The sequence below is a fragment of the Agelaius phoeniceus genome, chromosome 8, assembly GCF_051311805.1.
Source record: "Agelaius phoeniceus isolate bAgePho1 chromosome 8, bAgePho1.hap1, whole genome shotgun sequence".
NCBI lineage: Eukaryota > Metazoa > Chordata > Aves > Passeriformes > Icteridae > Agelaius > Agelaius phoeniceus.
This window is the reverse complement of record NC_135272.1, coordinates 11,108,275-11,131,178: the sequence shown is the minus strand read 5'-3', so window position 1 is coordinate 11,131,178 and position 22,904 is coordinate 11,108,275. Positions and strand designations below refer to the sequence as shown.

General features: G+C 43.0%; 1 protein-coding gene across 2 annotated transcripts in view; it reads left to right on the top strand.

Moving 5' to 3' along the window:
* RASAL2 (RAS protein activator like 2) overlaps window positions 1–22,904 on the top strand; it is a 164,911-nt gene that overhangs the window by 29,576 nt on the left and 112,431 nt on the right. The window contains exon 1 of one of the 2 annotated variants that reach the window (XM_077182000.1): window positions 8,111–8,269. The exons of the other annotated variant lie outside the window; for it this stretch is intronic. Coding sequence (XP_077038115.1) covers window positions 8,221–8,269 — 49 coding nt within the window. The 5' untranslated portion in view covers window positions 8,111–8,220. Of the gene's footprint in view, window positions 1–8,110; window positions 8,270–22,904 lie in introns of those variants that run through there. 2 annotated transcript variants of the gene reach the window in all.

Here is a 22,904-nt window from a genome sequence, read left to right as displayed (position 1 = left end):
TGGCTCTGCACTGTGCTCTCCCACAAGTCCACAGACAGAACAGTTGATTCTGTTTGTTTTGTGCTGGATTGGTTTCATCATATTTCTAAAGCAGTATCACCTCCCACTGAAAGCTGTGTGACCTTTCACTGCCAGCACTGTCCCAGAGAAAGGTGGGGAGTTGTTTTCCTTGTTTGTTTTTTAAAGTGGTCATTTTGGTTGGCTTACCTTCTTGGTAAAGAAAACCTTTAACTAAAGATTAATATCTGCATCTTTCTCATATTTATTGCAGGTGCCAATATGATAAATCTCAGACTTTCAAATTATCAATAGAGCTGCAATGAATAAATTTTATAGCACCAGGGGGTGAATGAGAAGGAGGGAAATGGATACCTTTGAGTCTCTTGTACCTTGCAGAGTAGCCAAAGCTGCAATTACTGTCAGTTAGCTGGATGTTCTGTTTCTTACAAAGATAAGATAGTGAACTAACAGAGTAATAACAGTATTTTGTTATTTTAACTTGGCAGCATCCTGCAATGAAACTGAAAATTTATTAGCATGCTAATGAATGATGTACTCTTTCTGTGGTGCACCAGCAAGTAAACTGTGTGAGGAGACATTTGTTCTTTTGTCTTTTTAGCATAGTTTGGCTAGAAATCCTCCTCTAAAACAAGAAGTGCAGGGGAGGCTGAGATCTGATGTGCTTTTCTTTGCACTGCTGCTGACAAGAAAATCATTTATCTCACCTCCCAGCAGAGCTGGTGGCAAACACTGGGAGAGTGCTGTGGTAACAGTGGTCAGAAGTGAGATGGATGTTCTGCAGGTGCAAACAGCATTTCCTCCTTGTGCTGAGCACGGGGTTATAGAAGTGCACTTGTCTGATATGCAGCCCAGAATATTTTTTTCTAGAGAAATGCCTTCTGCATTCCCAGCTTTGCTCACTCTGGGTGAAGGACTGCAAAGTCCTGTGTGAGGACCCAGGAGAGTATGTAAAGACTAACCCAAGTGCATATTTCTTCTGGTTTTGCCCCATTTAATCTATTGTAGATACCTCATCTTATTTTAGCTTCCCATCCTCAGCCTCTCTGACTTCCCCTTTTTTCCTTTCCTTTCATCTTTAAAAAGTGTGGTTTGATTAGGAAGCTGGAATCTTTTTATAGTTCATTTCATTTAAAAGCACATTAACCTGCAGAATGAGCCACTGGCTGTCTCTTGTTCAGTTTCCAATGAATTTCCTGTTTGTCTGGATGCTGAGTTATTCACTCACCAGTTAAGGGAGGCAATTAAGCTGCTGAAAGCTCCTTGTGGCTGAGATCTGCCAGGCTGGCACTGGCTGCTGTGGCTCAGCCACAAAGGCTTTACCCCTTACTGGCAATGGCATCACTTGTGCAGTTATTTTTCATCTTTTGGTTCAGATTTCCCATCTTCTGAATTTAGCTTCTTGTCTTTTTTTTTTTTTTTCTTTCTTCTTTTTGTATTTTTTCTGGTTTTTTTCTTTTTTTTTTTCTGTCTGGCTCAAATTGCAGCTCAAAGCAGTCTTTAGTATGTCTTTCCTGCACGTTTATGTAGAAAATTGCCTGTGTCCCAAGGGAGGGAGAGCAGTGGGAGAAGAGAGAACAATCTACAAATTCTTCCTTATCAAAACCCTTTGACAGAAATTGAAACTTCACTTGTTTGTTTTTGTGGATTTTTTTTGGAGTGCACTTTAAAATACTGTATGAACTCCAAGAAACTTAATTTCTTCATTGAGACTGTTGTGTAAGAGGTGAGAAATACTTGTTACTGTGTATAGCTCGTATTTTGGGGGAATTTTTTGCCTTATCCTTGCAGGATTTGTGTGGAGGTAGAGCAGACAATTGCAGGCAGTCATGGACTGCCTGTCTTGCTCTGCCACCACCTGTAGTTGCTGACAGGACAAGGGAGAATGGCTTCATGCTGAAGGAGGGTAGATTTAAATTTTGTATTAGGAAGAAATTCTTCCCTGTGAGGGTGGACAGGCCCTGGCACAGGTGCCCAGAGAAGCTGTGGCTGCCCCTGGAAGTGTCCAAGGCCAAGCTGGAGGGGGCTTGGAGCAATCTGGGATAGTGGAAGGTGTCCCTGCCCATGGCAGGAGGGTGGAATGAAATGGACTTTGAGGTTCCTTTCCACTAAGGACATGAAACCCCCATATCCCTCTGTGAAAGGACCTGACTTGATCTCCCTGTCCTCCTCTCTCCTTTTCTTTATCACTATGAATTGTGCAAACATGGATAAGATGTTTGCAGAAATTCTTGCAGGGACAGCAGACTTCTTCCAGAGGATGTGCATTTTTGGGGAAGAAGGGGACACCTGACTCAGGGAAGGAGACTGAGGTTTGACAAAGTTGAGCTAAACCAGCTCTTGGAAACCTTGGTGAAGGCTGTGCCACGTGCTCAGACCTCCACAGCCAAGGTGGGTGTTATTGTTGAGGGGAGGGTGAACCTCAGCCCTGCACTGAGAACTTGCAGAGCAGCTCCTGGGAAGTTTTGGTTTTTGCAGAGACTTGGATCTAGCAGTGAGCTGCATTTTAGAGAATTCCTGCTGCAAAAAAGGGTGACTCCATGTTCGTGACTTCTTTATGGTGGTTTTTTGTCTTATCAAGAGTTATTAGAGACATTTGGTTTTGATGTCTTGGATTCAAGAAGACAATATGTCATTTTATTAGCATATTTCTGGAAGGGTATGTGCTTCTCCCCACATCCCCTATCCCTGCTCTCCATGGCCCATAAACCCTGATTGTTCTATCAGTCACAGCAGTGCCAGTGCTGCCTGCAGGTACTGATCATTTTCACTCTGCTTTAAATTTTGCTAAAGCAAAACAGAGATATGGAATTGCAATTGGCATTTAAACATAGTAAATAAATAAACTTCTGCTCCCAAATAAAGACTGTCTCTGGAGACAAATTTGTAGTGATCTCCCATGTAGTCTCAGTGTTCTTTTCCTTGCCTATCTTAATTCCTAGTTAATGTACAGAGAGAGACATGGTATTGGAGATGCTTAAAATATGGGGTTTTTCAATTAGATGGCTTTTTCAGATTGGATGCAATTTGTGGGGATGGTAGGTAGGGAGTTTGTGAGTATCTGTAGAGGTAGACTTTAAATAACTAACTTATTAATTTTTTTAATAATACTTTGATCTGTGGTATGTTTTGGGGTTTTTTTGTTTGGTTGGTTTTTTTCCCCAAGAGAATCTTTGCAGACTGTGCAAATACTTTGAGAATGATCGAAGCTATTAATGCATCATTGATTTCCTCCATTGACTTGTCCATTAGATATTTAATCTCTCCTTTTTAACAAGTGTGTATTTTTCTGTTTCAAAAGCAGCCTCCCACTGTCCCTTGCATGGTGGGAAGCATCTCCTGCTGGCTTTCTGTCACTGTGCCAGCCTTGAGACTTGGCTTGAACGCTTTGGGCTTATCCTGCCGTTCTGCTGGAGCTGGAGGAGTTGGGAAGCAGATTCACTCATGGCATGGCCACCAAGGCAGTTTAATCTGTCCTGCCTGAACAGTTCATGCTATGAGTCTGTGGTTTTGTTGGCAGCAGCAACCTGAGGCCAATCTCAGCAGTGCCCTGGATATGTACCATGTGCTTTCTTCTGTCCCTCATTTTTCTTAGGCCAGTTGTAAGAATGTTTTTTTAGATGGTCACTGGTGATGAGGGTGTTTCATAGTAGCAGCTGCTGTAAAAAATTTGCTGAAGGGCATCTGTTTCACAGAGTTCTGTGAAACTCTATTTCTAGGAATACATTCTGCTTAACCCCAAAAACCCCATAAAAATGAGGAATGATCAGCTGTTCTAGGGTCTGCACAGGGACTGTATTTTTGCTGTTCTGAAGCAACTTGTTGAGCTGCCTGCCTGAGAAACAAAGTGATTTGACTCATGCTTATATTTAGTATCATTACCTACTGCATTGGGTTCCGTGTTCTTGCAGCACTAATGTTTCTGCTCAGGAAGGTTAACAGGGAAAACGCCCAGCAGAAGGCATTTCTGTGCTTATCAGAGGGCAAATGCCTGGAAAACATCAGGTCACTGTGCTGGGTGTCAACTTGTTGGGGTTTTTTTTTTGTTTTCTTTTTCTTCTTTTTTGTAGAGTCTATAGAAGGAGCAGTGTCTAAGGGTGGGGAGAGGATGTCCTTCCTTTTTGGTAAAGCCTGTAAAATTAGAGGAGCTGGTGCATCCTTAGTACAAATGTGATCTGAATTTGCACCCTCTTTGTTGTGGTCCAAAATCAGGTATCATAACATATGAGATTCCAACCTTAAAATATACCTTGTGATTCTACCTACCCAAGGTGATAATTTTTTCTGGTTTTGAGTATATTTGTAACTGAAGCAAAAATTCTAATTGATGTTTTTATATGTAATATTAAAAATATATTTGGTCTTATAGTTCTGTTTGAAACAAGCTTTTACCACAACTTTCTGTAACCACATGGGAAGCAAATGGGAGATGCACAGGTTTAAAGTGCAGCTGGTGAAGCTTTAGTCTAATGTTTAAATCTTTGAAGCCTGTTTGAAAGCCTTGGCTGGAAGAAAGCCTGGGCTCAGCTCAGGAAATTGCATGATTCCTGGTGCTTCTGGAGCCAGGTGAGGAGCTGTAATTGACTTTTCACCAGTGAAGTGCAGAACATTCTGTTCAGTTGGTGTGTAACAGGTGAATGCCCCAAGCACTGGGGAAGTGGTGTTGAAAGTGGAAGAGTTTGAGCATTGACTTTGCTGGTCTGAAGCCTGTGTGCTGCTCTCCATTCTCCTATTGCCATTTCATAGGTTAGTGTTGGTCTGTCCCAGAAAAGCTCTTCAAGGGCTTAACTGACCAAACTCATCTTTCTGTGTGACCTTAAATGGGTCACAGATTCAAGACTGCTTTTCTTCTCCTGATGGGACAGTGAGGAGTTGCACAGTTGCTATCACATTTTCCTTTCTGAAGCATGGAGAGCTTTGATTCCTCAGAGTGCTGCTTCTGGGAGCAGCAGTGTTTTCTCTCCTTTGCTCCCAAGTGGTCTCGTCCCAGGGCTTTTTATTTTTACTACATGGAACCCCTCCACAACCAGGCTGAGGAGCCTCTGCTGCCTGAAGGAGCTGAGCTGTACATTGGTGCAGATCTGAAGTGTCCTGCAGGATCTCCTGAGATTCCCTGTGATAATCCCATCACCCTGCCAAGGAACCCTGTTAATATTTATGGGGCAATTGTTTTGGTTCTTGGCAGAGATAAGGGCGCTAATGTGAAGCCTACTTTGGCTGATTAAAGAAATGATTTATATTTTGTGCTGTAGCAGTGATTTCATTACATGTGAGGAATTAAATTCTGAATGTCTTTTGGTAGATGTGTACATAAAAATACGTATTGAGGCAGTTAGCTGGCATGTTGGACTACACCAACCTCTCCCTCATAAGAAGGATGAGAATCTGTTGGTGCAAGTCCAGAGAAGGGCCATGGAAATTATCTGGAGGAGAAAAGGCTGGAGCACCTCTCCTCTGAAGAAAGGCTGGCAGAGTTGGGGTTGTACAGCCTGGAGTAGAAAAGGTTCCAGGATGATCTTACAGCACTTTCTGATACCTAAAGGGGCTTCAAGAGAGCTGTGAGGGAATTTTTACAAAGGGAGGACAAGGGGGAATGGCTGACAGGGGTCAGGGTTAGATGGGATATGGGGAAGAAATTGTTCCCTGTGAAGGTGAGGAGGCCCTGGCACAGAGTGCCCAGAGAAGAAGTGGCTGCCCCATCCCTGGAGATGTTCAATGCCAGATGGGAGCAAGCTGACCTAGTGTAAGGTATCCCTGTCCCTTGGAATGAGATGATCTTTAAGGTCCTTTCCAACCCAAACCTGGTTAAGTGAAGGGAACAAAGGTGGAGGGATGTTTGCTTAGCCCAACTCGTAGGTGTTGGTAAGTTTTTCCTGCTGAAATGGAAGCAAGGTTTGAAACTGGGTGCAATCCTTCCACAATGAAGTGTTGCTTTTCAGGCTTGGGTGGGGGAATGAGGAGGAGGAGGAGCCCTTCAGCAAAAGGCCACTAGGCTTTCACTCAGCTTTCACACTGCTTGCCCTGTGCTCCCTTGCCTCTCTGCAGCTGTGCTTCTCTTATGTGGAGGGTTGCTGTCAAACTTCTGCACTGTACCTGGAAAGATTCATGTGAATTCTCTGGTTTTGAGAGCAGCACTGTTTCTTTTTTGACTCCAACCCCTTGATCTCACAGTTAACATTAAGGGATATCAGCAATTTAATTTCTTGAAAGAAGGTGAAAGGAGGAGGGGAGAAGAATATGCTGTTGCCTCATTAAGAGAGTAAGAAAAGATGGGGGTCTTCAGTAGCCAGCTTTGCAAGATGGTGATAAAAAGGGTCTTTGAATAGTTGCAGATCTCTCAATGTTTTAGTTTAGATGTTAAAAAGGTCTTTTATGAGATAAGTGGTCTTTGAGAGAAGGACAAATAAAAAGCATATCTGAAAACACATAGGATAGCAGCTCTTTCAGACAGGCACTTCTCATCTTGAGGCTGAGGCTTGCCCAGCTCCTGGCTTTCTCCTCACTCAGCCTTTTGTCCCAGCCACAGTGTGCTTGGCTCCAGAATCCACACGGAGGTCAGGCACCTTTTCATTGGTGTTTTCAGTGAGGACATAGCCTGCTGAAGGCTCCAGACCAAGACCTGCTGTAACTCTGGTGTGCTTTCAGACACAGGAAGGGTCTCTAGTGCTGCAAAGCCTTTCCCACCCCAGGTGGCTGGGGAAGGTCCACCTTTGCACTGGCATTTTCCCAGCACTGGAATACTGTGAGCAGAAGGGCTGCTGTGTCTGTGTCCCAGCCAAGCTGAGAGTGGTCACTGTTTGGCTGATCCTCAGGGATGGACCAAGGCTCTGCTGTCCATCCTCTCTCCTTCCAAGGATGCTTGTATGTGGCAGGCTTCCCTGACATGCAGCTTTGGAGAGCAAATGGGCAGAGTCTGTGTGTGTCTCTCTCCTTTCACACACCAGGGAGGGCACTGTCCAGAGCCACCCAGCTTGTCACAGTCTGTGAGTATAGCACTGGACACAACTGCCTGCTGCTGTGTCTCTCATGGGTTCTGCTTGCCCTTGCTCATCATGCCTGCCAAGTGCACAGACCTGCTGGGGAGCCAGTGGAATTGTCAAAGAAATCAGCATCTTCCTTTGGAGTATCTTAGGTCAGTAGAACTTGACCTGTCTGCTGTCTTCTCCATCAACAGAGCTTTTTTTGCCAGCAGTGGAGCAAATGTTAGAGCCCTCTGGACCTGTGCAAAAGGGTTTGATGTATGCTGGTGCGTGCTCTGCTTGCTCAGACATGGAGATGGTGTGAGGGAAATGCCACAAAATGGTGGAGAAGAGCCATTGGAAGCTGAAGGAGCCTGAGGCTTTGTGTGGTGAGCTGGGGATCTCCCAGAACATGAGCAGGCTGTGCTTGAAACCATGCTGGGGAGGATGTGTTTGACTCCTGCCAAATCCCTGCACACACACTCATTTCTGCCAGGCTGACCTTGTTCCTGGAGAGCTGGGGTGGGGACTGGCTTGTGGGGCAGGCTGGTAGCCAAAGCCACATGCTCTGACCTGTGCACAAGCTCAGCATCCTCCTCTGCTCCTCCATTGCTCCTGCACTGCAAGGTGCAGCAGCTGTAGCTGGTGGTACCTCTTCTGGGAGCTTGTTTCTACACCTGCCTCTCCCTTCTTTGCTTCTATCCCTGGAGTGACTGGAACTCTTTTCATGAACACTTTCTGACCAGGCACTTGGAATGCTTCTGGGACTCTTCGTCCTGGAAATCCAGGAGACCTCTCCAGAGGAGGAAGCAGCGTCTCCTGTTTGTCTTGTGTTACCCTGTCACAACAATGGCTTCAGAATCTGCCTAATTTAAAAGCTAGTTTTAATCTGATGGGAAGATGTTTGTGTATTTAAAATAGTTATTCCTTGCTGGAGCCACTCCCTTCTTTTGTCCTTCACTGCTGGACTTTTCGGCTTCGCTCAGCTCATGTGCAGTGCTTGTTTACAGCCCAGATACTGCAGCATGGAGAAGGAAGTCAGTGAGTTGAACACTGATTCAGTCCCAGGCTTCCTGTGCGTGTGCATGCACGCGTGTGTGCTCAGCCCTGCTGCTCCAGTGCCCGGGCAGCTCTGCAGGGAAAGCCACGCTGCTGGCACACACAAGATGCAGGTGGCTTTTTTTACCTCTTCCACCTGGTTTGGGCCTGAGCAGGTTTAGGCAGCACGGGTAAAAATTCCAGTATGACAAGCCTGATGAGGAAAATGCTGATGCAGGCAAAGACATGGAGCGGTGAGTGCGGGAAACATCTTGTCTGATGGGAAAGATAACTGCTCAGAGGGATTTGGGTGCCTGGGAGGAGAAATGTGGCAGGAGCTGTTGGGTATTGCTATTGTTTTCATCTCTCATCTCCAGTGTGAGATGGCAACAAAATGCCAAAGCATTGTCCATGGAGAAGATGGTTATCCAGGTGAATGTGTGTTTAAAGCCTGTTTCTGTTTAAAGTCTGTTCCCTGCCCTGGGATTTCTGCCTCAGCTTGGCTCTCTAATAGCAGCACTCTGTGTAATTTGGAAGTTTTGGAGGGAGTGGGCAGTTTGCAGGAGACAGGCATCTCAGGAGCATTTAAACTGTTGTGTCAGTTGTGACTGCACCAAATGATGAGGTTCAGAAGAAAACAACACTGATGAGCTGTAGAAGAAGCTATTTTATTGCTTTGTCCCTATTCTTTTGATTTGGTGGCAAGTATCTCTCTGGATTTCAGTGAGGTGCTCTTGTGTTGCGTGGTTACAGAAATTGTCATCAGCAGTGTCGGATATTTTGGATTTTAAAATATTCCGGTAGCAGCACCAGCCTGTGCCTGGGGTTTTTCATTTAAATTTATGGTGTTTATCAAGCTCTTAATTGTGCAAATTAGTGTAATTATGGAGTGTGATTATATGCATACCCAGTGACTGCTTTTAAGAGGCTGTCTCAAATGTCAAGAATTGATTTTATTAGCCTTGTGTCTTTCTGGTGCAAGCACCTTTCTTCATGCTGCTGTTCTGCAAAGCAGACATTCCAAAGTGCCTCAGCAGGAAACAATTTCTGCAGTGCCATATCTGAGGGAATGACTCTTTAGTAGGGCAGAAGGCTCTTCAATGACTCTGACTAATTAGGACTGATTAGGCGAATTATCAAAGACTGAAAGAGCCCTCCTGAAGCAGGACAACTTCTTTGCCCTGGGCTGGGATAAGGATAGGAGGACACAACCTAAGCCACATGTGGTAAAGTTTATCCAAGTGCCAACTTTATCAGGGTGTGAATTTTAATGAAAAATTGCTCTTTGAAATTAGGACTTTGGTGTGAGTTACTGGCTGCTGCCCATCTCTCCCAGGGCTGCAGCTGAGAATGTGGAGGGAGCAGTGTAGGCACAAGCGCTTCTCTTGAGTAAAGTTACAGACTGGATGTGCCAAGTATTTAGCAAATTATTTATTTGTGTGTTGCCTTTTGCTGGGAAGGAGGCTTTGTTGGCAAATGCAGTTCCCTTCTAGCCCAAACTTACTGATCTCCCCCTATTTGCTCAGGACTTCTCAGAATCCATGACTTTCTGCCTTGAAATATGAGTTGGAACAGAGTAATCTCCTTGATTGCATTGTGACAGATGCCGTGTGACAAACACAGGAAACTGTAGAGGAGATCTCCTTGATCTCTCTATAAATAGCTTGGGGCTTTGGGTAAATTAACCAGTCTTTACAAAAAGAAGCTGAGTGAAAAGAAATGTCATAGAACCATGGAATGATGTGGTTGGAAGGGACCTTAAAGATCATCTCATTCCAACCTCTGTGCCACGGGCAGGGACAGCTTCCACTAGATCAGGTTGCTCCAAGTCGCCTCCAACCTGACCTGGAACACTTCTGGGCATGGGGCACTTCTGGGAAACCTGTGCCAGGGCCTCAGCATCCTCACAGGGCAGAATTTCTTCCCAATATCCCATCTGACCCTGTCCTCTGTCAGCGTGAAGCCATTCCCCCTTGTCCTGTCACTACATGCCCTTGTCAAAAACCCTCTCCAGGTTTCTTCTAGGCCTCTTTTACTTGCTTTAGGGATAAGGAGAATGGAATTATTCTACTTGAAATTTCACTTAGTCAGTCTGAGAATTACCATAGAGGGTTTTTTTTTATAGGCAAGTCCAGCAGGTATTAAGTGACTAGAGCACACATTTACTTTGTGTAAAGTGTACTTTGTGTACATACCTTGTGTACATTTCTTCAGAGAAGTTTTAGTCCATCAGTGTTTGAAAGCACAATTCTTTGTTGAGGGAAACACAGCCAAGAGGGCAACATGTAAATAGCCTTGGCTTTGATAACTTTCAGCATGATTTCAGAACCCCTGGAGAGCTGTGTTGTTTGGTTGGGTTTTTTTCCCTTAAATCTCACTGTTTACACTGTGGGGAGGTGTGTTAGATGGCTTTTTTAAATGCCTGCAGGATGTTAGGAAGTTGAGGATGCTGGGAGAATGAGGTGAGGGGAATGTGATCCTGGAGCAAGTGTACCCCTTGAGAAAGCACTTGGGTAGGGTGTGTAAATCCAGGCACTCCTCCTGCCCCAGGGAAGGCTTGTGCTTGAACCAGTCTGGTTTCCATTTGCAGGGAGTTGAGTGCTGGGACCCCAGTTCTGGTTTGTAATCCCAGCCTGCTGCCCAGGTCTCCATACCAGCCCATGGATGAAAGGACCACTGCAATTAGCAGTCAGATGGAAAAAGAAATGGCACAGGAAGGAAACATTTCAAAGGAGCGCAAATGACACTTAGAATATTTATTTTCCAGTGTTTATGGTATGGGGAGCAGCAAAAATACAGATCTACACCTTATTCTGTGCTGCCACATTTAATTTTGGTAGAAAAAGTCTGCTGCAAAAGGTGCTGATTTTGTCTTTACTAAGTAGAGTCTTTGACCATTCTTCTTTATTTAGTGCTTCTCGTGTAATTAAAAAATAATATTTTCTTTCATTCTTAGTTGTTAGGGAGAGATTTACTTGAAGGAGATCTGAAAGTGATCATGGGTTTGTGTGGTCCCAATTTATGCATTTGATTAGCCACTAACAACTTACAGCAGCTTTCAGAGATTTCAGGATTAATGAAGTACATGAAATATCAGACTTTAAAAGGGACTTTTAAGTGGTGACTTTTGTATAAGAACAGATGTGGTCAGATACTATTTCAGCAGGATTTATATTCCACATACTTTGAGACAGTAGGTTTTTTTTTTAATGACTCCTTTAGAATGCAGTATTTAATTATAATGAAATATTTTTAATGACTCCTATTAATGTATAAATATCTTTAAGGTTGGTTAAAGCAGAGAACTTGAGAGCATTTCTTGAAGTGGTGGTGAAACTGAACATCCTAAGGTTTTGATCTTGATTTAAAACAAAAAGGTTATAAAACGTCATGGTCAGAATCAGCAAATGGCATTTTGCCAGCCTAACAAATGTTGCTGGATTTATCTCTCCTCTCTTGAGATCCCTGCTACTTTTAAATACTCTTTAATTTGCCTGTCTGCTGGTGTGCAGCTGCAGAGAAGATGCAAACCCTTGTTTGGATTAGGGGTAAACTGAAACAAGCTTGAGCTGTGCCCTAGCTGAAGAGACTTTTAAGTCAATGGAAATTGGTTGTTCTTGAGCATTATTGTTTCTCTTATATAAAAATACTAACTGAATGAAAACTCAACTCGTTAAAGAACAGCAAAGCAGCAACAACTTATTGAGAAGGACTTAACTAAGCAGTACCCTTTGTTTTCTAACTGTGACAGCCCTGATTCAGCTGCATCCCCACAGCTGATGCTGCCACATCACCTGGAGGCTCTGCAGGGTGACAGTGGCTGCAAGGAGCTGTTAAATGAACTTTCAAGTTGTCACATCAAAGCTCTCAAAAAAAGTAACAGCCTTAATGCTTGCACCATCTTTACATTTCTGTCTGGTAGCAGGTAAATAATGGCAGTAACAGGGATCTTGGGTAGTTTTATTTGAGCATCAGGAGTATTTTCTGTCTGAGAGTGCTGAGGATGATAAATCAGGGACCTTTGCCTTTATGTGGGGCAGTATGGATTTAAGGGTGGTGGCCCCTGAGCTGAGATGTCAGGACCCATGGCTAAGGGAGTTTCAGTATGGATTTAATCACCTGAGTGCAGTGACATTTATGCTGCCCCTTCAAGTGAACATGTTACAGAACATATTTACCCACAAAAGCATCTCCTCTAATGAACAGGTGTCAGAAATATTCCAAATCTCTTTTACATTTAGCAGTGCTACATTCTTCTGTCATGGAGCCATCAGAATCCTGTCCACAGAAAGGCTTTTAATATTCTTTAAAAACAAACAAACAAACAAGAAACCCCAAACAAACAAAAACCAAGAGAGGAAAGAATCTGTTTAAAAATAACATGTATTACCTTGTATATTCATTGTCCTTATGAACCTCCCAGCCAGGCACAGAATGTTGTGTGCTATTTCCTCTGCAGACAGATAATTGCAGGAGGGAGAGGAAACTGAGCCATGTAAAGTAAAAAATCTGAGCAAATTCCTATTTCTGTTTGCTGGGAACTTAGTATATATTTTTCTTTTAATTTTCTTTTAATAATAAAAACATTTTAGCCTCTAAAAAACAGTTGGATTAGAAATAAATCACTTTGGCAATATATTGTATTGTCTCTGAATGTACCTTGTATTAAAAGTAACCTTTTTCCTCGTCTTGTTTCTCTGTATCTTCTCTTCAGTAAGGGACTGCTACTTGTATTTTTCCAGTCACTTTCCTTGTGGAGGTAAATTTGCAGTCACTTTCATGACATGACATGACAAAACACTAATTATTGCTGCTGGTGTAAACAGTGGAAGTATTTGTGTTCACCTGTCAGTGTATTCAGTTATTATTGCGATTAAATTTGTTACTGTTAAATTTGTTACAATCCTGAGGGTTGTTATCAGTAACAGTAAGAGAATTAGTTTTGAAAATGAGGTTTCCAGTCTGAGAGGAGATAACAATTAGATGATAGCTTAGGTAGTAGGAAGAGTGAATTTAAACTGAGTTTTGTGGATACTGAAAGTAACTCTGGGGCTGAAAGTTATAATTAGGCTAGTCAAAAAATTACAAACATTAATTCCCTGATGGTGTCTGTAGATTTTTCAAGTCTTAAAAGTCCCTATATGAAATTCTTACCATGGCCAGGTATTTTCTGGGGCAGTCACAGGCAGTGGCCTCTTCTTTGAGCTAAATCCAGCTTTTTCCTGAGTAAGTGCTTTAAATAACTATTCTTGCTAAATTGCACCTTTCTACCTGTCACATTTCAAGAGCTCCACATCAATCCTCAGATGTGTATGGCGAGCTAATGGCAGCACCAGACCTGTCTGTGTCAGAAGCTGCTGCACTGGAGTCTCTCTGCTGCTTCTTCACTCCTGGAATCTCTGGAGTTAAGCTCTTGAGATAATGAGCACATGTTTCTTCCTTCTCTTCCCTTGCCCTTCCTCTCTCTGTCTTGTTTTGCCTCTTATTTCTGGCTCTAAGTTTCTGAGCTTTAAATGCACATTTATTCATCCTTTAGTGAGACACTGTGTTCTGTGTCACTGTTTTCTTCTGTATTGCTGCATAAATTCTGCCTAATTTTCCCTCTAGTGTAGTTTGTGGTGATTGGCTTCAGTTATTTTACAGGGAACCCTTGCATTTAATTGTATTGCATTTAATAATAGGAAAAGAATGTGAGAGCAGTGATTTCCCTTCCCCCTGCCTTTTCCTGGCTTTGGTGGGATTACCCAGAAATTGCCACCTTCTGGTTCATTCAGAAGTTCCCTTGAAATCTATGTAGTACAAAATTTAGATGTCTTAATGATAGAAGAGCTGCAGCTTCTATTTTAATATTCTTTCATTGCCAGCTTTAAAAAGAGAAAATGTAAGTTGGTGTTGGAATAGAAATTTTTTGCAGTATAGAATCTATTGAACTGTGATTCATTTGATAGTCTAGAGTTGAGATAAGAAGGACTTTCAAAAATAGGCTGAAAGCAGAGAGGTGCAGGTGGATGAACTCTCCTGTTCAATTCAGTGATCAGTCCCTGTAAATGGAAATTGAATAGATATGGACTATTCAGCTGTGAAAAGTGCAGTGACTACAGCAGGAAAGCTTGTGGGATTTAATCCATTCATTGGCTGTGTTTGATAGTTTGTTGCCTGGGAAGAGCAGAGGAGAGTAAGTGGGAAAAGTAACTGAAAGAACCCAGTAGGGGAGAAGAATGAAGGACAGAAATAAACCAAACTTTTTTTCCCAGTGAATGTGACAAAGATTCTGAATAAGAAATGGATGTGCAATCATCTCTGCATAAATCATGCACTATTTCTGGAAAACTTCTTGCAGACTTCAGATTCCACTGCAGACTGATTAGTTAACAAAACCAGTTTAAGAGGTATTTGTGACCTCCCACCTTTGCTTACAGGTTCCTTTGATGAGCTGCTTGAAACTGTGGAATTGTAAAACCACAAGCACCAAAGTGAAAGGTTTTAAACAGCTCAGAACGGCAAAGTGCTCCTACAAGGCCAGCCCACAGCCAGAGCTCCTGCAGGGTACAGGAGCCCAGTGGCAGCAGTGAGGTTTGGATTTGCTGGCCTTTGCCTGACTTCTGAGATCCAGGAAATGTTGAGTTGTTGATTCTCTCTGGACTTCACAGGCTTAGTTATCCTCCTTCTGTCAAGATGACCATTGCAGCTTTGCCAAGTCATTCTCTGCATACCTGAATTTCCACCTAAACCACTAAGAAATGCTAAATTGGGTGTACATTCTACCATTTAAATGTGGTTTAGTGGCTTGGCAGGAAATGTGAATTTTTATGCACTTGATAACAAAAGCAGTTTAATTTAGGCACAATAGAAGTTTGCAAAGTGGTTGGGATTTGGGGGGAAAGTGCTGGGAGATCTTGTGTACCCTGACTTGTGAATACACAGTGACTCATGGTGTTGGCTCTGGGAACAGAGCATTCCACTTCTCAGCTGCTTGGGGAACATCATCTGGGGAACAAAATAAATAAGAAGATAGAGAAAGAGGAGCTCATGCCTTCTGTGCATCAGAAATATGGCCTGCATCTAATCTTTAGAGATCCAGAAAGGAAAGATTTGAATTGCAGGCTCAAAAGAGAGCTTAAGATAACTCTTATTCAGTCTTTAGATATAGAGAGTTATTTTAAATATCAGCAACTAAAATTTTTTAAGTGTAAAGGCAACTGTGTATATACTGTAGGATAGTAAATATCTGTAGCATTATCAGCTCTTTTCAAGCACTTTGGTATCAGTAATTTCTTGCTCATCTGTGAGAGTTAAAATAATCCAAAAGTTAGATGGCAGATGTGCAGCTTCCCACGGTGACAGTGCTGCATCTGGCAGATGGATTTATCATAGAATCCCAGAAGGTTTGGGCTGGAAGGACCTTAAGGCTTATCTTGTTCCACCCCCTGCCATGTGCAGGACACCTTCAAATATCCCAGATTCCTCCAATCCAGTCCAGCCTGGCCTTAGACATTTCCAGGGATCCAGGGGCAGCCACAGCTTCTCCGGGCACCCCGTGCCAGGGCCTGCCCACCCTCACAGGGAAGGATTTCTTCCCAATATCTAATCTAAACCTACCCTTTGTGCATATAACTTCAGTGAAATTTTATATGATACAAGCTGATACCTGAGACTTCTTTCTAGTTTAATTATTAAATATTCAAACCCTCTTTATTGAAACAGTCCTTTCAGTGGTCCCAGACTGTCTTGCCCACTTTCTACTCTGGCTGCTGTGTTCATCTGGTGTGAGAACTTCAGAATATCTTTGACAGGCCAGGTAAATGCATTAACAGATGCACTGAAGAATCCCCCAAACCAAACCACAATTTATTAAACTCTCAAGGTGATTTGTTAAGGCTTATCTTGAGGATTGGCTTTTTGTACTTAATTGCAGTAAATTATATTCCTTGAGGGGCTTATATTTTAGGAAGATAAACTCAGATTTGCCCTTTTTTTTTTTCTTGTCTTCTACTACAGTTTATTTCAGAGTAATAATCAGTTTTCTTATGTCAGTTTTCTAGACAGTCAAGAAGGTAAAAGAAGGACTTGATATGCTTGACAGCTTTTCAGACAGGAAGAACTTGATTTTGTTTTGGTTTCAGTTATCCCTAAATGTGTGTTTGTACAGGGAGGTGAGTTTTGGCCCCTGTTTCTGGACATCATGCCAGTTGCATGATGGTGAAACCACAGCAGCTTCTCATGGGTCCCAAAATTGTGTCAATCCTAAGCACCAGCACCTTTTAGTCCAGAGCTGTTTGTGCCTGGCACTCTGCTTGAGATGCAGGAGGGCACAGCTGCTCCAAAGCTGTAGCCTAAGGCACAGGTTGGAAAAGAGACTTTTATGTGTTCCATCACCTTTGCTACATTTCCATGCCTGGTGTGAACAGGAGAAGCAATAACTGGGCTCCTGTGTCCCCTCCTTTCCCCTGCAGCAGTGTGGGGAGAGGGTTGTTCTGAGCTTTGGGATCTTTTCCTTTCCTCTTTCTTTCCTGTTTAACCAGCTCTACCCCCAAATTCTTCTGGCTGCTGATGGTCAGAGAAGAGACTATTTTGCAGGAAGCTGGGCTGGTTAATCTTTGTTCCAGAGATGAGAAGTGTAGGGGGAGCTTTAGTGACTTTTAAGGCCTGATCTGGGTTTTCATAGTTAAAAAAACATGGGTGCATTAGTATGGAATAGAAATAAATAGAATAACCCCAGTTTGGCACAGGGTTGGCTTAGAGGGCTTCTTCTCTGTTTGTAGAACAGTTGTTTGATGCCAGCCCCTGACATTGGCATTGTCGTGTTCTGTCCTCACTTGCTGTGAAATGAGGAGGGAGCAGGAAGTGAGGACCTTGTATTCATCTAAAGAGATGGTGTTGGGAATGCCAAATTCTGAGGATTTCCTGGCCTTTCTTGTTTTTTTGTGGAAAGAATAAAACAAAACTTTAATAAGACAAAAAATAAAATCCTTGTCTGTCTCCCTCTTCCCTTGCCACTCCCTGCAACTTCTGCCTTGTGCACTGCCAGCCTGGGGTGGGATGTTTGCAGGCTCCTTTTTGAAGATATTTATAAATAAGTTGAGGTCCACAAGTTTGTTTTTTCCCCAATGATTTCTTTACTGTAAGTCATTGTATTTCTGTGTAATTGATCTATGTGTGGCAACTTGGATCTAGGGAGGGAAGTCACAAATGGGTTGGGCCAGTGCTGTGCAAACGTGGAGAAAGGAAATAAAAAAATAGGTTGACAATAACCCTAATAATGACAGCTGGGGACAGAAACTTGTTAAAAAAATACAAGTTAAAACTAACTTGCTTTGAAACAATAAGAATAAATGGGATGCATAACTGTTAGAGACTAAAATAGAGCAGGGAATAGAGGGCAAAGATTTCTTTCCTCTAGCCTCAGCCTGCCCAACAAAATTTGGCTTATAAATATCCATAAATCAAGAAGGGCTAAGACACTTTAAGATGTATTTTTAGCAAGAGGGAAAAGCATTTCAGTGGTGTTCCTTCCCATACATTGTGGTTATAAATCCCATTATCTTTGTGTACTCCACAACAAATCAGGATTTCAGGTTTGGTGTCCTCAGTATGTAGATTTTTGTTTCCAAACACAAAAGGGGGGAATTCTCCTTGGTTTTTTACATGCTTTGGGGAAGAGAGGAAATACATGGCTGGATGTGTGCTGCAGGCAGGAATATCTGGTGGAAAGATGGGAGCCACAGCAGGGCAGGGGGAGCAAATGCCCTGCCAGGTCCCATGTAAGGAGATTAGGTTTAGACTGCAGCCTGGACTGAGCAAAAATTAGAAAGGCTAATGCTGCATTAATTCACCCAGCTCTAGCTTCTGTAGCACACTGACAAAACAAAATTAGTAATAGTCTAAAAATACAACCCTGAATAGAACTTTCTCCTCCTCCTTTTGCCCTGTGCTCCCTCCTCCCCTCGTTTCCTGCTCGGGCACCCGAAGTTGGAAACTTAAGAGTGGGTTTTGAATGGGATTTTTCTTAAGGAATTTTTTTCAAAGCCTGTTTCTGTAGCAGTGACTCAGTCCTGCAGTGCCTATCTGCCTTGAGTCAGGCATGGGGCTGTCTGGGGGAAGCAGAGTGTGCACATACCCAAACTGTGAGACAAGCTTTGAAATTGCACCAAGTGCACCGGGAGCGTCGAATGTGCCGGAGCACGCTGCGATTCCAGGCACAGCCAGAGCTCCCCTGGCTCCCACTGGGACAGGAGAGCTGCTCCAACAGGGGACAGAGGCCAAACTGCACATTCATTTGGATAATTAGGTAAACAGTAAATAGGAGAAGGCCTCTTCTGCCCAAACTCCATTGTTTTTTCCTGAAAGTCTATATTTAGATTTGGCAACCAGATTTATCACAGCAATTGGTGCATTGTTTGAACAAGGTCAGGGATGTGTGTGCATGTTTATCTCTGCTTAACTGGATTGCTTATTTGAAGTAGAAATACCTCCAAATATATTATGCAGAGCTCTTGAAAACTTGTGTACTTGTGCCCCAGAGCACATGGTCTTTATTAGAAAATAGATGCAATTATTCACGTTTGGTTTTGCAGCTTAAAGTCCCGAGGGATTTGTACATAAAACTGTGGAGATTTGATTACATCCTGATTTTATGTCTCACTGGTATGTGAGTGTATCATATGTGTAAAAACCTTTTTATAAGGCAGAGATTATAACAAGTTCCTAAGTGAAGCCAGACGGGTGCTGTCCTGTCTGTTGGAATTGGAATACACATGCTCATTAATTTAGTCTAACTCTGGTGCTTGCTTGTGTCTTTATAAAACCCAGAGTGCCTTTGTGTTTTATATTCAGAGCAAATATTCTGGACTTGTTGGCAGGTTGGTTTAAGACTTCAAGGTACAATTTCAAAGTCAGGCTTTATTGTTCACAGCAGTTCCGTGCTGCTTGGTGAGGGTGGAGCACGGTTTACTAACAGTGCAAGTGTGGTTAAAGTAAAAATAGCAAATATCAGCTCATTTTCCCTTTTACCCATGAAGTGAGAAAACAAAAAAAAGGCATTTCAGAAATGTCAGCTGGAGTATGCAGGTCTGGGGGGTTTGTTTCCTTTGATTTTTTCATGGTTCCATTAAACCTTTTGGTTAAAATTTCATTTTTTTGCAATGCAAATAATTGAGAATGTATTTTTTTAAAAAGAGATTGTAAACAGTGGCTGCCTACTGAAAATGCTGCTTGTACAGACTTACAATGGGACTGTACTAAATTTGGGAAGGATTGACCTCAGAGAGAGGCAGTTCCAGTCATCTGGTGTTCACACCTAATGAAACGAAACCAGTCATTTTGGAGCTTGAAAGAAGTGATCTCTAGTACCATAATAATGAATGAAAAGACACAAAAGAGCTGAAGTGCTTGTGCATGGCTTGCTGAAGGATGGGGCTCCATGTGCAGCTGACACCCACAGCAGTGCTGGGGGTGGCCCTGGTGGCCTGGGACCCTGCCTGGGATGCAAGGACTGGGTCTTCATGCAAATCCTTTTCCACAATGTCCACTTCTTTGTTTTGTCCTGTGGTGAGGAAGTGTGTGCACGTGTCACAAATGAGTTCCTTAAATAGTCTGTGAAAGAGAAATGATCTTCTTTCTCTTCCTCCCTCCTTCCTGTCCCTTCAAAGGCTGAAATTCTCCTGTATCTCTCCCTTTTGGGGAGAGAATCTTTTGGTACACTGAAATTCCCAGGAGACACAGGTTCATCTCAGAGATCACATGGTGTGTCACAAGCCATGTCCTACACTGGACATCTTTAATCACCCTTTAAATTGCAATCACAGAGCTTCAGCCAAAGAGGGTGTGCTCCTTTCTGTCTCTCTCTGTGCTGTTTTGGTGCCTGCAGGTCACCTTGCTTCATCCCTTGGCTCTGTTGGCAGGGCTGGCATCTCCTCCAGGCCTGGCAGCAGGGACATCTTCATCAGTGTCCCTGACGTGTGGCTTCTGCACTGAGTCAAGGCTGTTCCTGACAGACAACCTGTGGAGAGAAATCTCTGCTGCTCAGAAGGTCATTTACATTTAAGAAATGCTCTTTTTTTCCCCTGCCCCCCATCTCTTTTTTTATTTCTTTCTTGGTTGTTTCTTTTACTACTTTCTCAATGCAGTGCTAGGGCACCTGAAATTTTACACAGACCATTTTCCCAGTGCTCCTAAGTGTTTTCATTTCAGACTTTTGGCATTTTGAGATACCAGGATGTTTAATCTTTCCTCTCTGGAGATTATTTCTCCATTTAGATGAAGGTTTGATTCTAAATTCCAGCTGTCACTGATTTGTTGTCAGTTGTTGCACTTTAATTTGCTGATATTAACACAACATCCCAATGGGGCTGCAAGGTGGGTGTTAGAATATTTCTCATCCAGCTCAAGGAATTTCCCTACCTAAATTCAGAGCCTAAAATAATTCTGGATTTGTAAATTCTCCCTTGTGTTTTGCTGTCTAGGGACATGGCTTAGTGGTGCTCTTGACAGTTTTGGGCTCATAGTTGGATTCAGTCTGAAAGGTCGTCACAGCAGACAGAGTATTTCTATTACTGGTGGTGTTCAGATGATAAATGCAAGAGTTTAATTATGCATGTTGCTAAAGTTCTTTGTTTATAGACACTGTAAGAGTACACTCTCCAGTGATTTTGAAGAGTGCTGTCAATTAGCTGGTGGTTATCTTTGGCTGCCAGTTGGCTCTTACAGTGGGATTTCCAGGGTTTGAGAAGCTTTTAAAAGATATTTACATTTTAAAATTTATTTACAGAGCTAGTATTGTGTGAAGGAGTTGCTTATATAAAGATAGTTTATCTAAAAAAGGAGAAAATAAGATCATAAATTATAAATAAAATAACAGTTGCAGCAACTGATTATAATTTCATTCTGGATACTTTTTAATCCCAGCTCCTTAGGTCCTTGGTGGAGAGTTGATAGGTCTTATTTTTGCAGTGGTCTGCATATGTTCCTTTCTAGTTACATAAAAATAAAGGCTGCAAAGTTCAAATAAATGCACCTGCTATTTGGGCAGAGTTACCAAGACCATTTTTGGGATGTTTATCCATTAAGTTGCCTATATACTATAACTGTATTTCTTCCCCTAGTAGCATAGTTGTGATTGGTTTGATGAACACAGGGATCACATCTAGCAATAAAACTGTGTTTTCCTGGTAAAACCCTTGCTTTAAGATTGCAGCAGTATTGATTTTTTTTCCCCACTCTCTCCACAAAAATCCCAAACACTTCAGTTGGGAAAGAAGAGGGGTGATGGGAAGTTAATTTTGCCTGCTGAAAAGCAAGGCTATTACAAACTGAAATGAGCAGCTTGTGGATGATATTTCTGATGGTATGAAGCCCAACCTGTAATCATACAGAAATGGATGTCAGGCTGGGCATAAGTGCTTTTTCTTATGCAGTCAACATTTATATATTTATATAAACAAACTGATTTATTTGTGGAGTTGCAGAAGTTGACAGTGGGGTAGGTCAGTGCAGCTGTTTCTCCAGGGGCTCTGCTTGGTGATCTGTGCCTCCAGAGGGTTTCCTCCAGCCTGAGCTCCCTGTGTGTCTCCCAGGCCAGGGCTGAGGGCTCCCCTTCCTCACAGAAATCCCTAAATCTCCCCAAATCTCTGAGGGCACTGCCTCCACTCTCTCCACACAGGTCATTCTGCTGTTTCAGAGTAGTTGCTGGCATGTTTACCTCCAGGTCATGCATTTATTTATTTATTTATTTATTTATTTATTTATTTGCTGAAATCCTTGGCTGGCTGGGGTGGCTCGCAGCTGCGTGTGGGCTCAGCCACTGCCTGTGTCTGGCTGGCTCTTAAATGTACATTTTTATAGCCCTTGAAACTTGGCACGAGCTGTGTTTGGTCGTCAACAACAACAACAAAAGATTGCTAGTGAAATTAAAACCTGGCATCGCTGCTCTCCAGGTTTATTCGCGACGTATTGAAATGGGATTTTCTTGCTAACGTTTCCTGGCATCCATCCAAAGCCCAGCATCTCATAAATTTATATTATCTCTCTCTACTCTGCTCAGTTGACAGGGCTGTAGCAGCTTCTCATGCAGATCACGGGAACAGCGTGGAAAAATGAAACCAGGAGACTTTCACATGGGGAGTTTGTATCAGCAGAGAAATTGTAGGGGTTTTGCCAAGGAATTAGAGGGCAGAAATCACAGAGTTGGAGGGGAGCACAGGGGGTCATCTGATCCTGCCTTTCTGCTCAAGCAGGGTCATCCCAGAGCACAGAGCTGCACCCAGGCAGGTCTGGGATATCTCCAGTGAGGGAGACTCCACAACCTCTCTGGACAATCTCTTCCAGTGCATGGTCACTGCACAGTGAAGAAGTTCTTCCTCACACTCAGGTGGAAATTCCTGTGTGTCTTGAGGAGTTTTCAGTACCTGCCTTCAGAAACTAGACCATGGCAGAAGCAGAGCTGGCTCAGGCTGGCTTGCTGCAGCTGTAGGGACAGGTTGGGCTTGGAGTCATAGGGCAGGGACAGCAGTTACAGCCTGCCTTGACACCAAAATTTAGGTGGCATTAAAATGCTCTTCTGTCACCGTGTAGCTTGCCCAGAGGCACTTCAGTCTCAGCATAGTGATAGTGGAAACAGCACATCTTGATTTATGTGGGACAGGTGGGCTTGCACTTGGTCACTGAAGGCTTGGCCAGCTCCAGGCTTGTGAGAGGCATGTGGGGCATCTTTGCTCTCAGGAGCTCTGCTTTGGGCTCAGGAAGGGATCTCTGACTTCCAGCAATGTCAATTCCAGTCACTCTTAACCCCAAATGCAACAATTTCTAAGGTACTGTTTCATTTGTCTTCTATGTAACTTCTAAACATTAATTAGCACTAAATATTAAGAGGTCGAGTAAGTCAGGTGCACTGGT